Here is a 16,192-nt window from a genome sequence, read left to right as displayed (position 1 = left end):
TTGTGATGAGCTGAAGAAGGTGATCGCGGAACATCATGCATCTCGCCGTAATTTGGAGGACATTTTGCGCCAATACACCACAGCGTGACTTGGACCAGTTCATGTTATTTCACCTTAACTAGAATCTGTAACCACAGCTGTAGACCGTAAAGAGCTCGCTGTTCGCCTTGATTTTCTTCTTGATGACAATGTACGCAGACTCAGCAAACTCCTTGTAGTCGCAGTTCATGTAGTAGTGATGCTCGCGCGATGCATGGTTGACAAAGGATCCGATTCCTTTCCCACGCTCCAGTTCACGGAGCCCGTCAATCCACATGGGCTTCGATGGTCCCGTGATCTGCAGAGCATACAAGTGATTGGTCGGGGCATCGGGAACCAGTTGACCGTCGTAGGCAGTGACCACGTCACCAGGAACAAGGTCGACAGCCGCAAACACTCCGAGACCTGCATTCTGGATCGACGACATCTTGGTGTAGACGATGGGATCCTTGGCTTCATGGACCCCACGCATTTTCGCGTCGCGACGCGAAAACGCATCGCGCTTTTCTTCAACGGTCGAAAGCGAAACAAGGGCACGAATTGCCGCTTGTTTCTCGGACCACTTTGCCTTTCGCTGGCGGCTTTGTTCGCTCTTCTCGGCAGCAGTACGCTTGACCTTGAAGGTGATGGCGAGCCCGTGTTTGTGTGTGCAGTGCATGCGCAGTTACTCCTGGCGGGTGTACTTGACCTCGCATTGAGGGCACAAGTACTCACCATTCTCATCTGCGGTGACAAGGACGTGTTCCATGATGCTGGCCAAAGGTGAAATGAGTGGTAATTTCTGTGGGAACGCAAAACCCACACAAGTTTTGATTGGCTAAATGTGTCGTAATTTCTATTGGAACGCAAAACTCACACAAGACCTGATTGGCTGTAACTGGAGAAAGGTTCTGGATTCAGATTGGTTAAAACTCTCCGAATAGTGCACGTCCATTGGCTATGACCAGAACGACTGATATCTGGAATATCAGCTCCAAAACCTCTCCAATTCTATTGATATCTTGGATATCAATTTTATTGGTCATGACCGCAGTCATAAACCTCTCAATTTTTTGTGACCGCTGGGTTGATATTTACAGTTACATATCGTAGAGATAAGTGCATCTCCAACGCATAGTATGAGTACAGTAGCTCTAGTTAATAGTAAGCGAAACGGACAAAGGAAAGCTACATACGTACTGTATGTACACCCAACGCTTGACATACATGAGTGAGAAGAAATTACTGCCAACAAAGGGATAACATATTTCAAGCCAAATCAAATCTCGCGCAAGCATGGGCATGCTACACATACTACTACAGTAATAGTGCTATTAAGCTTAACAGTACTGTAACGTCAGTATCGCATTCCCGCGCCGAACTGCCAGTGACTTTCGATCTATCGGTACAGTACAGTAGTCACCCGTGGACAAGGTCGTGCGTGGTACAGTACTGTCAAGTCGGTTCGTAGAATCGAATAGACGTGGCAAATCGATTTGAGAATGAACTAGCCAATCAAAATCCATTCTAACCCCCCCCTTTACAAGATTTCTGAATAGTTCAGCCAATCAATACGTTTTCTAAGAAAGCCCGTTGCAGATTGAACTCACTGTCCTATAGTGAATACAAGATATATTGCCAAGTTCATTCGAAAACGGTTTCACTTTTGAACAGTCGAAATTTACTGCATGAGAAGGACAATATGTAAGTTACTTCGTAGTACTACCATTACTATGCAACTTCCTGAATAACGTCACTGTAAAGTAGTAACTTATGGCAGACGTCATAACTGTACAGTACTAGTAGTACATACTGTAACAATCCACCACGCCTAGCACATACATACTGTATGTACCGTTGGAAGCTTTCATCGTACAAGATCACACAACACCCTTTGTTATAAGTTAACGTGACAGTAGCTATTGATAGGTATGTATGTACTTGTAGGTACTAGTAGTACTACGTAGAGCTTAGAAATATGTACTACTTCGAAGTAGTAGTCCTTGTGTACTTCTTCGGAGTACTATTAGTTAGTGTCCAACGTACGTACATACTGTACTCGTCCCACCTCAGCTAGACTGTAACACACTGTCGTCGAACGATCTGGTACGCAACAATCACTGCTCCAAGGTGGAAAGCAGACGATGTATGTACCGATAGTACATATACCTACCTCGTAACCTCCCAACTGCCGCCGCTACGAGGTCTACAGTCTCAGGAGGCTTCCTACTGCTCGCGCCGCGCTTCGAGCTGCTCGCAGCCGTCCATTCACGGACATTCCTGAGAATTCCATTTGACAGTACAGATAAAACCTGTGAGACTTTATCATGTCGTTGTACGGGCATACTTTGATTTGAGACAGGCACCAAACACAAGCACACGATGATGAGCCATGTCGCGAGCTTCCGGGAGGCTCCCGTGAGCCAAGATGTGACGCAGCCGATCCGAGCGACAATGGCACTTGCGGCGGGGCAGCCCATCTTCCAGGAGGTGGCGCTTGTGTCGTCGACGTTTGGCGACTCGATGGACGCTAACTGCTGCGACCACCACCACGACGTCGAGCTCGACGAACCGCAAAACGAGCCGTTGAACGACGACGAAGGTGAACGAGGACACCGCCACCACCCTCGACCGGCGATCGTCCTCGATGACGACGACGTGGACGCGATGAGCCCTGCCGTGCTCGATGCGTTCGACGCGCTCATGAGTCACTGCAACAACGTGCCCGTCCTGAGCATGGTGGACGTGCGCAAGAACTTGTTCAAGCTGCTCCGTCTGCACGAACTCGACCCTTCCCACGAGTCGCTGCTCCTTCTGCACACCCTCCCCATCGACACGGACGACCTCGCTGCGTACGCAACCGCCGCCACATCCCTCCGCGCCGCGTTCGCCGCCGTCGTGCCGTCCACGCTGTCGGATGACGATGTCGCACATTTCATTGGCGTGCTCAACCACAAGTACTGCCACGCACTCAACGAGGTACTCGAATGATGAGTCGCTTGGTATCATCTGGACTGGTTGGATGGGGTGAACCAATATATTATTTTGAATCCTATTCATACTTTCTTATGGGTTTGGCGAGAATATATATTTTCACTGTTATTATATCATCGACACGCTAAGATCATTGTTATTCCACGTATATGTACACGTACTGTACATGTATATATATATATATATATATATATACATACATAAATATATATATATATATGTCGATCTATGTACTATCACTTATTGTCAAGTCGATTCGAAATTGGAGTGTGGGGTGCTCACATCGAATGAGCAGAATAACAAATCGATCGACCAATCAAAACCCAGATTATTCATCAAGTAGCCAATCCAATCCACTCTTCTTTGACCAATTCAACCTCGAATTAGTGTGTGACTTCAAATAGTGTGACACTGGACCAGTTTTACATACGTATCGATCGATAGATTTGGCAAAGAATCAGCGCAAAAGTCTAACTTTTTTGGGTAATTCGACTATATTCATGTCGATCTTTGTGCTATACTATACTGTACGTCGTCTACTAGCTACGTAGTACTACTTACTACTGTCCATGACACGGAACCACATTATTATACCGGTATATATATCAGTTTACGTGTATTCCATTGTCCATGGGTTGCATCGTGTATGTGCCTATATATATATATATATGCTGGCACGAAATTCGCCGGAACTTCTTGATCGACCCCCCACGTATGTGGTGGCTATACAGTATATTGTTTACATATTCCATTTATTTTTAATACTTGTATATACGGGGAGGACTTGTTTATTTTTAATACTTACTTGATCAATGATCAAATAAATAAATTCCTGAATTATTATTTTTAGATTGTGTTTCTTGCTTAAACAACAACCGATCGATGCTACAAAATATTTTTTTTACCCCATCGAACTATCTATGTATATATTTATTGTACACGTTCTACATATAGATTGAAGGCAGCGGGGTGTTTGTGTTTTCAAGTGTACTCACACACAGCTGTGTGCCTAACTGCAACCTCACGGTAACTGGCACGACCATGTGGGTCACGGCCATCACGGCCATCGACGCTGGGCAGATCCTCACGGTGGACGCCGCCGACCTCTTCTACCGCCCCGCGCACGAGCGCCGCCAGTTTCTAGCTGTAGACAAGATCTCATGTCAGTGCGACCTCTGTGGCCTGCGTGCCCCTGACCTCGCGCGTACGTTTTGCCGTGATATATATGTCTAATATATACACGATGTGCGACCTCGTTGTCGATATTTTTATATATATTATCTTGTGCTTTTCCGCCATTTTATATATATATATATAATTTTGGGGTCTTGTGTTTTGGGTGCTGCTGACTGATCCATCCATCGATCATCGGTCGAGTGTTTGTTATATGTACACTTTTGATTTGAAGTGAATTCGATGATTCCAAGAGTGAATTTGATTGGCCACTGGATTCATGTTGTGGGTTTTGATTGGTCGATTTTGCCTTCATTCTCAATTGAGAGACAGATCTCCCTCTTCAATTTCAAATCGATATATACTTGACACTACTACAGACAATATATCATGTCTCCCTTGTGTATATATATTGTCGTGGATACGTACGTACGTGCATTGAAAGTGTGTGAAAAATATATGGGATATATATATATATAATATATATCCGAATTCGTTGTAGGGGCCTTCAAATGCGTCAACTGCCCTGAAGGTATCGTGCACCCCACTGGCAACAACTTCACATGTGTGAATTGTCTTGCGGAATGGTCAACAAGCCAGATCCAAGCAGCTGAAGCCCAAGAGTCATCTGTGGTTGAGGAGTTGGATGTGGTGACGCTGGCAGACCTGGACTCGTTCATAGCGACGTCGTTACTGCATCCATTTCACTACATCTTCTTTTGGGCACTTGATGACTTACATGCCATGTGTGTCGACTCGAACGTCCCAGACACGGATTTGGCCAAGGTAATATATATATATATATACACACTATTACCTGTAAGGGGGTAATTGATAGTTTATAGTAAGTAGTATTTATATATTGTGAGTGTACTTGTGTGATTCGGTTGAAACGTCAAGTGTATATATATATATGTGTATCGTTGGAATTGCGTGTTCGATTTGGTAGGATGGAGACGACGTTGACGATGATGGGATCACGTTTCGACTGTAGATTCCAGTTATATATATATATAAAACTATGTATAAAACTATATATAAAACTAAAAATATATATATATGGTTGGTATATGGTGCATGCTGTCGATAAATAGATCGTGTGTATGTTTGATTGTATTCACGAATAGTACAGTTCTATCGTTTACACACAGGGGTGGGTGACTCGGCCCCATCTATATATATATATATATGTTTGACTTTTTTGGATGGTAGGTTGTTTTCGTTTTACGATATCGATATCTATATGTTTCATACACCAATCCTTCCTACCATTCTACATATATAAATATATATATATACCCATCTACAGATTTCTACATTGTTGTGTTCGTATATTCTAAACTGGAGCGACATGCAGAATGAATCGACACAACTGACAGAAGAATCATCGGCAGAAGGATTTATTGCCAATCAGATTGCAGGAAACCATCATCAACGTCAAATTGGTGTGTGACTTCAATTAGTGTGATACCAATCACCATAGGACAACTCTTTTACATACAAAATATATCAGTACAACATTGAATCGATCGATAGAGTTCGTGATTCATAAGTCAACCAAATTTTTTGTGTAAAAGGTAGACAATATATAATTCACAAACGGTAGATCTACCGTCGGCTGCTCGAGTGCCTCAACTACACGCTGCCCTATCCCCACGATGAAAAGGTCCAGCATTACGACCATTTGGCCCAAACTCTGGTGGCCATCGGGGACATACCGGGCGCCGCCGCCGCCTACGAAGCCGCGTACACCGTCTCTTGCCTGTGCAGCGGCCGTGATTACGATGAGTCCCAGCTGTACCATCGGCTCATGTCGGACACGCCTACGACCAAGGAGGACCTTCTGCGTGTGTACAAGCATGGCGGTGAACTAGAATAACCGCAGGAATGAAACAACCGCCTGAGCCAATCAAATCACGTCGTCCTGTCGATATATATTCTGCCAATCCTTGGGCGAAACCAGGAGTACATACTAATCTATGTATACTATAGTGTGTACAAGCTTAAATAGGATCAAATACGATCAAAGAAATTGGCACATAGTATTGTCGATTTTCTTCAAAGTTCCCAATTTTGTATGGTTCGTTCAATCGAGCACAAATAGAGCCGAGACATCTGATTGGCCATTAGTATCCACTTCGCCCGAACTCGAAAATGGATTGGAGCCAATCAGCGACAAGCAATTTCGGATTGACCAATGGGAGAGATTGGCGCTCGATTCGCTCGGCGAGATTCGATTGAACGGGGTCCGGAAATTCATACCGAATCTCCAATACATACTGTATGATATATACCCACCAACCCCAGTGGAAACAATCATTTTCAATGTTGCATTTCGCCCAAATTTCGACTTGTGAGTCATATCGCCAAATACACGATTCGAATCCACTTGATCCAATTTAAGCTTGTAATAAATATACTATACAAATACTAGTATATATCTGGTTTTGCCCAATGCGAAGGGCCGAGTCAAACTTTTGGATTTTTGGCAGAGATTTACCCGAACGTGATTTGATTGGCTTAGGCGGTTCTTTAATCCATTCGCTTAAGACATTCGATTCTGTTGAGGGCTCCAGTTTCGAATCGATTTGACAATACTACACCTTTTTGCGGTTAATTTCAGCTTTTTTTCACTATATTTCTCTCAACTTGCAGTATATTTCACGAGACCACCGATATATTTCGGTTATCTCCATTTACTGTTAATTTCGTGGCGACCTCAAACTTCACGTTTATATTTCAAGCCAGCAGTATAATTCGACCAACTATCGTTTAATTTCACTTTTCGCCAATAATATATTTCACCCACCAGGCGATTAATATTTCGCCAAATATTGTCCTTTTCACCCAAATTTGGAATGGGCAGTTTATATTTGAGAAATCGACTCAAAGCACCATTGTATATACTACTGAACAAATGGACGAAAGCCTTGGACTTTTACCATTATATATTGGTTGGAATTTAGGATTGAAGCAATTTCATTGGCTAGTCGATTGTTGATCTACCACTATTCGAGTACCCACTCCAACTTTGAATCGAATACATCATAACACGACCATAGTATGTTGAATGCGAACGGTGCATGTAACAATACCACGACAACGACAACAATATTGTGTGGTCAATAGAACCCCCCCCCAAATGCCATCGATCGACCAATTATCATACATTTTCAATCGTATGGTGCGACGACGGGTCTGCGGGGTCTTCCTCTTCCCCCCCCTCTTCTTCGCCTTCGTCTTCTTCCTCTTCTTCGTCATCCTCTTCTTCCTCTTCTTCTTCAAACCCATAGATAGCTGCCATTTCGTCGACACTTGTGGGGGTATGTTCCGCCAGTTGCTCAAACAATCTCGTCTCCCCACAGGTCGACCCAAATACGAGGCAGCTCATCGCGTGCGCGGCCTCGTAGTGCGCTCGGGCCGTTTCAATGCGCCCGACACCCACACTTGTCTGCGCCATGAGGTTCATGAGCTGGATCTTGGATGCATGCGGATACGGCACGACGTAGTTGAGACTGTCCAGTAGCTCCTTGTACACCTATTACACATCAAATAAATATACCCCTATCAAAACATGACACAACATATATATATATATATAATACACTCAACGTTGGGTGTTTTATCACGACAATTCTTTTTAGGTATTGTGGAACATGTATGGAATCACAAATATACGAGGCAATATATATATATTCTAGACATTGTATGCTGTATTTATTATTGCATGCGTTTGGGTTTGGTCATCGTGGGAGACGACAGAAGAATGACTCACTTTTTATCCGTGAAATATCATTGTCGAAACAAAGTAACAGTATGCCGTCTATGTCTCTTGATACCATCACAACAAATCATATAGTTATATATCACAAATTTGATGTATACATACTATATTTACAGAATTGTTCGATATATAAATGTATGTTTTTGATATCTGAAAATATTGATGTAAATACATGCATATATACATCAAATTTGATATATACATATTTCAACTTTGAGATATCAAACACATACGATGTATATGATACAGTGGCAACCACTACTTTTACCACAGTGACAACTCGACCACAACGATCCTCCATTCCAATCCGAATTTCAATATCATATACACCAACCCAATACTGCGCGCCGTTGGCACCAATATATATATATACATCGTACGTTGGCAGCACTATATATATATACATCGTGCGTTGGCAGCACTATATATATATACATCGTACGTTGGCAGCACTATATACATACATATATATACATCGTACGTTGGCACCAATATATATATATATATATATATACATCGTACGTTGGCACCAATATACTGTATATATATATATATATATATATATACATCGTACGTTGGCAGCACTATTTATATATCGTACCAGCAGCGCATGTTCAGGGGTCAACGTGTCGTCGATGCTGTCGTTCATGAGGTTGGAGCAGGTGGCGTAAAAGATGTGGTGGAATGGGTGCAGCAGAGAAGCCGCCATGATCTCCCGCAGTGCTAACGCCGTAAACACTTCGAGCTCGTCCATCAAAATCGCTTCCTCCGCCGTCGCCCTCTCCACGAGGTCGTTGTCCCAAACAGCGTCACATAACGAGCAAGCATACACGTCCAGGGTCGGATGCACAATCCCATCAGCACATGCGACACAGTTGAACGCACCTATAGTCCAATTCAACATGGGGATTCAGATAGGGATTCAAATCGTAATCATACGCATCATCATGGTGGGGGTGTACATAGCATATATATATATATAGATATATATAATACGTCCACGACAGCAGCACAACATTAATTTAATAGATATATATATATATGGACATATTCGATAGGTACCTTGTACCTCCCTACATACTAATGTAATGTACATACAATGTCCACTTGTTTGAATGGTATTGTCAAACTATACAATCCACACATGGATCTGATAAAAGACCTAAACGGATCAACTTCATCGATATATATATATATATATATAGATCAAAAAGACATATAAATAGATCAAGTGGATAAATATGGATAAAAATTGCACGCGCAAAAACGCAGATATTTATAGATCCAATGGACATATATATATATCAAATGGACCTTTATATATAGTATAGTCCAATGGGTATCTATTCTACATCCAATGAACATATATATATATATAGATCAACTGGACGTATTTGATAGCAAATGAGACTCCCCAAACAACAGGCAAAAAACCCAAGGCAAATCGTACGGGTTTTATCGGGTGCGTGGCCTAAACACAGCGCACAGTGACATTCGTAGTCGGCTTCCGACAGCACGGCGTGGCGGTCAGCATGGGGCTGGTAGTGCAAATTGAAAAAGTCCACCGTCACAACGTCGCCGGCCGCGATGGGCGCGATGGCCGTGACCCAGAGCGAGTCGCCTGCGTCTGTGAAGCATGCATTGGGCACGCAACTGTGCTGGAGACGGCTCACGTATACAAACAGCCCCGTGCTGTCGATCTAGTACATATATATATATATATATATAAATGTGCTTAAATATATATATTTATATATAAATGTTCGTAAATATATATATTTATATATAAATGTACGTAAATATGTATACGAGTTATTGCTCTTTTTTGTATATACTACAACTAGTACAGTAGTAGTACAGGCTGATGAATTCACACGAGGGTAGAGTTGTAATATTGACAAAACTCAGGTTCAATTTCGAGATTCTACTCGTAAATATAATGGTGGGACCGTTATATTTGCGACTATGTCGTAGCCAATCAAAAAACGCACTAACATTTCAACCAATCATCGACTACTGATGTAGGTTGACCCAGTCAAAATGGTAATCTTACCATGTGTACACCATACATTGAATAAGCTTAAACAATCTCATTAGAATCGATAGCAACCCCCCAAATTACCACAACACGTAATAGAACAATATATTTAAATATTCCAATTGTAGAATTGATTCGAGATTATATTGATTATTTATATTCACGTTTAATATTATATTGCAATGGGGCAGCTCAACGAGATAAATACACTACTATTTGTATGGGAAACAAACACGGCAAATGATAGAAAGGGCAGAACATGCAAGCCAGACGGGACGAACCTCGTCGAGGGGAATGCAGTACTTGTTGAGCACGCCGATGAGGTGCGCGACATCGTTCTCCGAGAGACCGAGGGGCACGACGTTTGGATGTGCCGCGCGAAGACCGATGGCGGCGTCGAGAAAGGCCGGCGCTTGGTCCGCGGCCACGGGTAGATGCAGCAGCTCGTGCAGACTCGTGGAATCGAGTTCGTAGAGGCGAAAGAGCTTGAACAAGTGTTTTCGCACGTCTACGATCGCCAACGCTTCCGTCGTCTCGCAGTACGACATGAGCACGTCGAAATCGTCGACCACTTCGTCGTTCACCTACACGGGAAGGATGCGTCCAGAATGACGCGACGGTAGAGCACCTACCTGGGGCACTTCATCTTCGTCCAAGTTGGCGACTTCAACACAACCGTCGCATTCTTCGTCCTCGCACTCTTCGTCATGGTGCCCTTCCAGCACCGAGCTTCCCGTGGATGTAATGAACGCCGTCTCGTAGAAGATCACTTGACCAGGACGGAACGACTCTGTCGCCGTCAATGGCTTGCTCAGGTCATACGTGATCGGTGCTTCAGGCACAGCCAGGACGTCCGTCGGAAGGGTCATGATGATGCTGCAGTTGGGTGTTGAGTTTTGATGGAAGCGCGCAAAAGTTGTTTTGAAAGGTAATGAAAATGTCAATCTAGGTAGTGCATTCATACAATACTATGCATGGTTTAACTTAAATAATGTATATCATGTTAAACATCATGCATATATTAGCATTAATTTTACTATATATCGTATACACCTATTGAAGGCGAAACCTGTTATAATTTATATGACCCCTCGATGGACGGGAACCATCTACTATTCACTGTACTAAGTTCGTACTATTATCTTAGCCGTGCACATTCTACGGCTAATGGTATCTGTGTATTAGTACCAGTATGTACAATAGTAAGGCCATGACACTAATAGCAGAGCTACTGTACTGTGGTAGTGTGATGAAGTATTGTACAGTATTGGTTCATGGTTTCTTTACTGTATGTACGTCCTATATATATATATATATATATATGTACAGTGTCCTAACTTCTCGACAAGGCGACGACGGGTTGGAGCACATCCTCCACAAAATGCTTTCGTCGTGAGATATCAAATACCGGATACATTCGGATAAATCTCTGTTGGATCGTTCTATACTTCAATTTCAATCCGATGGTGTAGCATCTTACACCTGATATGGTTGGCCCATTTGTCTTCCAAATTTTGCACGACGATGCCCTGTGGTGTTTTATATACATATAGGTCCTCCAGTATTGTTCATTTTAAACTAGGGTTTTGTATGTGAAACGCTTGCCTTTCCCATCCGACTTTACCAATCCGTGGTCCACCGTGGGCGGGTCAAATGCCTTTTAATAATATATGGGTTACTATGGGATGGGCGGGTAATATTATTCATTTGGGCGGGTACAGCTCCAGCCGCCCATGGCCGTTCGTCCCTGCCAGGCGTTTTGGTTGGTAAGTGGCACACTTCTTGGCATTCATTTTCGATTTGCCAAGGCGACACCTTCTCAAGATGGAATTCGACGCCCCTACGTTTGCCGACGCTTCGTTGACGCTGGATGCGGCCACCAAGGCGGTGGTTGCCACGGAAGCCTTGGTCCCTGGCCAAGTGATCTTTGCGGAAGTTGCGACCGTGTCGTCTGCCGGTGGCATTGAACCGGAGGAAGGATTCCACGACGAACACTGCGACGACGACGAGTGCGCCGGGTGCGCGGCGGTCAACGACGACGACGAACCTGTGGACGAATTGGATGAAGCGGATTTGACCACGGTACGGACCTTTCCATGCATATATATTCTTCGTTAGCAAACATGCTTGAGAGTTCGTGTTCTGACTCCTCGATGTACGATCATGTTCGATGCGTAGGTGTCTCCGTACGTGGTGGAACACTTTGACGAGCTCATGGACACATGCGAGCCCCATGAAGCGTTGTCGTTGGTAGACGTGCGCAAGAACTTGTTCAAGTTGTTGCACTTGCACACGTCGAACGCGGCGGCGTTGACGCCTTTCTTGTCCATGGACGTGCTGGCCGACGACGTCGTGGCGTCGTTGGATGCCGCCAAGTCGCTGCGCGAAGCCCATGCGTCCGTTATCCCGTCCTCGTTGACCGACGACCAAGTCGGCCACCTCATCGGCGTGCTCAACAAGTACGCGATCCCGTTAGACGACATTTCCGGCTCCGGCTTGTTCCTTCACGTGTCCAAGCTCAAGCACAGCTGCGAACCCAACGCAAGCTTCACGGACGCCGGTGAAGCCATCTGGATCACGGCCATCCGCCCCATTGCCGTCGGCGAGCCGATCACCGTCGATTTCTTCAACACCCACTACATGTGCGCCGCCGAGCGCGTCGAAGTGCTCACGGCGGAAGGTCAAGCATGCACATGCGGCGTGTGTGTGGGCACCGCGCCCGACAAGACACGGGCATTCAAATGTCAAGTCGACGGCGGCTGCGACGGCCTCGTCCATCCGACCCAAGCCGTGTTTGCATGCACCAAATGTGGCGCGATATGGGACGCCGACACGGTGGCGGCCGCGGAAATGGAAGAAACCACGTTCACAACAGACTTGGAAGCCGACAGCTTTGCCCAACTCGACTTGATCATCCACGACTCGCTGCTCCATCCATTCCATTACATCTTTTACTCGGCCATGGAAGTCCTCACGGATGACTCGGTCACGGATATACACATGTCGGAAGATGAGGCGCTGTCGGTACTGTACCGCCTCGTGGATGCGCTCGAGTACGTCGTGCCGTATCCGCACTCTGAAAAAGTATCGCTCTACAACTCGGTGGCCCAGGCCCATATTAGCAATGGCGAAATAGCCAAAGCGTCGGCCGCGTACACGCGTGCTTTGAATGTGTGTGCCATAGTGTTTGGCCCGAAATGCAAAGAAACGAAGATGTTCCAACGACTTAGTGATAACACCCCCACGACTGTCGACGAAATGGCTGCTGCGTACGGCTACGAAGTGGTGGACGAAGAAGAAGACGACGAGTAATAAGCTTTAACAAATAATGACAGTTCGTCGACATGATGATATTTGAAGTGTAAACTCATATCTTGTCCTTATTAATATGTAGTAAGCGTATGGACAGTTAATTAGCAGTAGTTACTAGTATTACTAGTACTTTCAAAACAAAACCTCGGCGTTGGAAACGGAGGGTTTGAAAATAATCATCATTACTAGGTAGGTACTAGTAGTGGAGTGTGCATGGGACCGATTTGTGATCACTATTAATATTACTCCGGAGTATTAAATAATACTACTATTATTAATAATAGTACTGGTATTTTAAAACTACTACAAGCATGTGACAACGTTTATTGGATACGACACACTTGAGCCATGATCAGTGACACCTTTTTGCGTTGGTCGTGATTAATGTATGCGGCGCAAAGTCCGCTGCGCATCCCTGTATTGTCAGACGATATCTCTCTCTGCAGTGGGGTAGATAGTACATAGATACTATTAATATTGTCGATTTTTCCGGATATAGAGAGGTTCAAATCCCTACTTTCATAAACCATGCGACGGCGTTTGATCGGTTTATCTGTGCGTTTGGCAGTTTCGCATTTGCGCGCCATTTCCAAACGCACGCCCTTCTGGCAGCTCGTCGATACCCATGAGCGCCATTGAGTCTGTTGTCTTGCACAGGCATGCCAGCCCCAACACTATGATGCTATTCCTCTATGACTACGACTTCCTAGGGATGCAGAAGTCTTGTTTGGCAGTCCTCTATGGGAAGGACGAGAAAACGATTCATTTCACTCCCACGACGCACCACCACAGTCGAACGTTGCCAACCTCACAGCGGACGCGTTGCGCTGACCGACAGTCTCTTTGACCATAGGCTCAAGTGTGAGCTCGTACAACGAGGTTGAGAGCGCCCCCACCTCTGGTTGTAGGCTTTGACGTGGGCTTTGTGAGGATATCGTGTTCCTCGCGGGAGTGTCTGCAACGTCCATGGTGGTGTCCGCGTCAGGGATGGAAAAATCATGATCCACGCGGAGTCCGCGTGGATGTTGTGAGTTGCAGTGCGGCACGTTCTCTGAAAGCCTGTTCAATGAAAGGCTGGTTTCGGAGTAGCCAATCATAGTCTAGCATGAATAGATTAGCCAATGGGCGAGGTTTGTGATAGGTTCAGTTGGCGAGATTCGATTCGACGGAATCTGGAATTCTGTACCATATCCGCAATAGTAGGTTGGTTATTAATAACAGTCTATTCATAGTCTATTAATAGAAAGGCACTTCTGTGTGATTGGGGCTTGGATCGTTGGAAACCCTCCCTACCTTTGCACATATGGTTGGTATTTACGACTTAAGTCAGTGCGTCTCTGGTCAAGGATATTCTGGTGGGAATATATAGTGTCATGATCTAATAAAACGCAATCCCTTGTTCCCAACCACAGGCCTGGCCTTGGGCGATGGTCATGCAGTACGACTTGGCTCTGGCTTTGTCACAGCAGAGGTAGTGCATGGCCCCCTTACGCTTGGCATTGTGCGCGCTTTGGTGGAAGTGCTGGTTTCGAGCGCTGTCGCAGTTACCGACCGTCTTGGGCTTTTTCATGGCGGCGTCGCACCAGCAATTGGACTTTTTGGGGTTCGCGATGGGGCAGTTTGCTTTTGCTTGGGGGATCAACAGAGCACCAGCAAAAATACAAGCAGCCACCGCCGTAAATCCACGCATGATGGTTTGATTGAGCAAGTTCAAAAGTGAATTTGATATGGATATGTAGTACACAGTGAGAAAGGCCGACGATTCGCGACGACCCTGCACCAATTGACGTAGAAAAGGACTGGGATTGGTGGCCCCTCCGTCGTTCATCGCAAACTCGTATTTGGAAAAATTACTGTATATATTTATTATTGTCAAACCATCATTACATTGACCCTTCAACACCACACACACGCTAACGTTATATACAATTATTGTTGGCACGAATGTGTGAGTATTTGACTTTCCAAATCGATACCAACGTTGGGTCACATCGAAGTCCATGTTACCAGTATGATAACGTTACTAAGCTTACAAGACTACAGTAGTTTTAATACTACTGTAGTACAGTACTAACGTTAGATATACATGGTTTACGAAACAAATACGAAACAAATTCAATGGTGTCACGAAACAGTTTTGTTACGTAAAACCGAAGTATAGGTTTTCCTTTATGCTGGATTTTGTATGCTACTGCAAGTATAGAAAAATACCATTGATTTACGAAACATTCACGAAACATTAGGTACTAGTTGAACGATAGTAGTACTACAGCATATATACTAAGTAACCATGGAAGGATTCAGACTCGAAACGAACAGCTCCAACCATGGGCCGCGGACAACGTCAACACACGACCTCTCAACCAACGACCTCAAACTCTACCGAGACGGCGGACGATGTAATCGCACTCCGGATTGTGGAATACACAAGATCACAGTACGAATCGATACTCGCACGCCTCGTAAGATGGTTGCATAACGAGCATCCACAGTACGTAACAGCGCAACGCATTGTCGTTCCTGTGACCCCAGCCCTCTGCAAGTTGATGTTTTCATATGCATCCGTTAAACGGAGCCTGAACGGATACGAGCTTGTACCACGCAAGTACAATTCGGTCTCAACGATTAACCGCGTCAAGAGTGCTGTTGAGTTCCTGCACAAAGAGGCCAAGGTGGAGCTCTCAACAGAACTGAATGCAATGATGAAAGGTAGCAATACATACTATGACACTATTAAAAATTTATCCAAACTACGAGTAGAGTACGTCAGCGGTTACAGACGCAAGTTCGCCCAACTCAAGGAGAGTGGTGAGGCACCCATAACAGAAGGAAAAGCTGCACTGTCATTTGGAGGTAATAACTCAGTTATTTTC

The 16,192-nt window shown here is 44.7% G+C and overlaps 6 protein-coding genes across 6 annotated transcripts; 3 read left to right on the top strand and 3 right to left on the bottom strand.

Annotated features, from left to right (window-relative positions):
• Nucleotides 1-118: 118 nt before the first annotated feature.
• On the bottom strand, nucleotides 119-697 carry H257_18644 (hypothetical protein; the record flags this gene model as incomplete). The annotated part of the gene is made up of 1 exon (XM_009847739.1): nucleotides 119-697. The coding sequence occupies one exon, from the start codon at nucleotides 695-697 to the stop codon at nucleotides 119-121; it is 579 nt and encodes a 192-aa protein (XP_009846041.1).
• A 1,680-nt stretch (nucleotides 698-2,377) lies between these two features.
• H257_18643 (hypothetical protein) lies at nucleotides 2,378-6,103 on the top strand. Its single transcript, XM_009847738.1, has 4 exons — nucleotides 2,378-2,997; nucleotides 3,967-4,216; nucleotides 4,688-4,971; nucleotides 5,792-6,103. The coding sequence occupies exons 1-4, from the start codon at nucleotides 2,401-2,403 to the stop codon at nucleotides 6,062-6,064; spliced, it is 1,404 nt and encodes a 467-aa protein (XP_009846040.1). The 5' UTR covers nucleotides 2,378-2,400; the 3' UTR covers nucleotides 6,065-6,103.
• Nucleotides 6,104-7,258: 1,155 nt separating this feature from the next.
• Nucleotides 7,259-10,913, bottom strand: H257_18642 (hypothetical protein). The gene is made up of 5 exons (XM_009847737.1): nucleotides 10,640-10,913; nucleotides 10,289-10,591; nucleotides 9,420-9,669; nucleotides 8,571-8,854; nucleotides 7,259-7,723 (listed from the first exon to the last, which is right to left on the bottom strand). The coding sequence occupies exons 1-5, from the start codon at nucleotides 10,874-10,876 to the stop codon at nucleotides 7,349-7,351; spliced, it is 1,449 nt and encodes a 482-aa protein (XP_009846039.1). The 5' UTR covers nucleotides 10,877-10,913; the 3' UTR covers nucleotides 7,259-7,348.
• Nucleotides 10,914-11,794: 881 nt separating this feature from the next.
• Nucleotides 11,795-13,373, top strand: H257_18641 (hypothetical protein). Its single transcript, XM_009847736.1, has 2 exons — nucleotides 11,795-12,089; nucleotides 12,186-13,373. Exons 1-2 carry the CDS (start codon nucleotides 11,832-11,834, stop codon nucleotides 13,317-13,319), a joined length of 1,392 nt encoding a protein of 463 aa, XP_009846038.1. The 5' UTR covers nucleotides 11,795-11,831; the 3' UTR covers nucleotides 13,320-13,373.
• Nucleotides 13,374-14,510: 1,137 nt separating this feature from the next.
• Nucleotides 14,511-15,035, bottom strand: H257_18640 (hypothetical protein; the record flags this gene model as incomplete). Its single annotated transcript, XM_009847735.1, has 1 exon — nucleotides 14,511-15,035. A coding segment is annotated over one exon (338 nt), but the record flags the coding sequence as incomplete, so codon positions are not given.
• Nucleotides 15,036-15,646: 611 nt separating this feature from the next.
• H257_18639 (hypothetical protein) lies at nucleotides 15,647-16,027 on the top strand (the record flags this gene model as incomplete). Its single annotated transcript, XM_009847734.1, has 1 exon — nucleotides 15,647-16,027. A coding segment is annotated over one exon (381 nt), but the record flags the coding sequence as incomplete, so codon positions are not given.
• Between the last annotated feature and the right edge of the window lie 165 nt (nucleotides 16,028-16,192).

The sequence above is a fragment of the Aphanomyces astaci genome, assembly GCF_000520075.1.
Source record: "Aphanomyces astaci strain APO3 unplaced genomic scaffold supercont1.191, whole genome shotgun sequence".
In the NCBI taxonomy this organism is placed as follows: Eukaryota; Oomycota; class Saprolegniomycetes; order Saprolegniales; family Verrucalvaceae; genus Aphanomyces; species Aphanomyces astaci.
This window is presented reverse-complemented; position numbering and strand designations above follow the sequence as displayed.

Excerpts from the sequence above, each read along its gene's own strand:
- H257_18641 (XM_009847736.1), top strand. The coding sequence starts at position 11,832 with ATGGAATTCGACGCCCCTACGTTTGCCGACGCTTCGTTGACGCTGGAT. Across the intron at positions 12,090-12,185 it reads ATGAAGCGGATTTGACCACG|GTGTCTCCGTACGTGGTGGA; the intron begins GTACGGACCTTT and ends TTCGATGCGTAG.
- H257_18643 (XM_009847738.1), top strand. The coding sequence starts at position 2,401 with ATGATGAGCCATGTCGCGAGCTTCCGGGAGGCTCCCGTGAGCCAAGAT. Across the intron at positions 2,998-3,966 it reads ACTGCCACGCACTCAACGAG|ATTGAAGGCAGCGGGGTGTT; the intron begins GTACTCGAATGA and ends TTCTACATATAG. Across the intron at positions 4,972-5,791 it reads CAGACACGGATTTGGCCAAG|ATCTACCGTCGGCTGCTCGA; the intron begins GTAATATATATA and ends CACAAACGGTAG.
- H257_18642 (XM_009847737.1), bottom strand. The coding sequence starts at position 10,876 with ATGACCCTTCCGACGGACGTCCTGGCTGTGCCTGAAGCACCGATCACG. Across the intron at positions 10,592-10,639 it reads ACGAAGATGAAGTGCCCCAG|GTGAACGACGAAGTGGTCGA; the intron begins GTAGGTGCTCTA and ends CTTCCCGTGTAG. Across the intron at positions 7,724-8,570 it reads CCCCTGAACATGCGCTGCTG|GTGTACAAGGAGCTACTGGA; the intron begins GTACGATATATA and ends GATGTGTAATAG.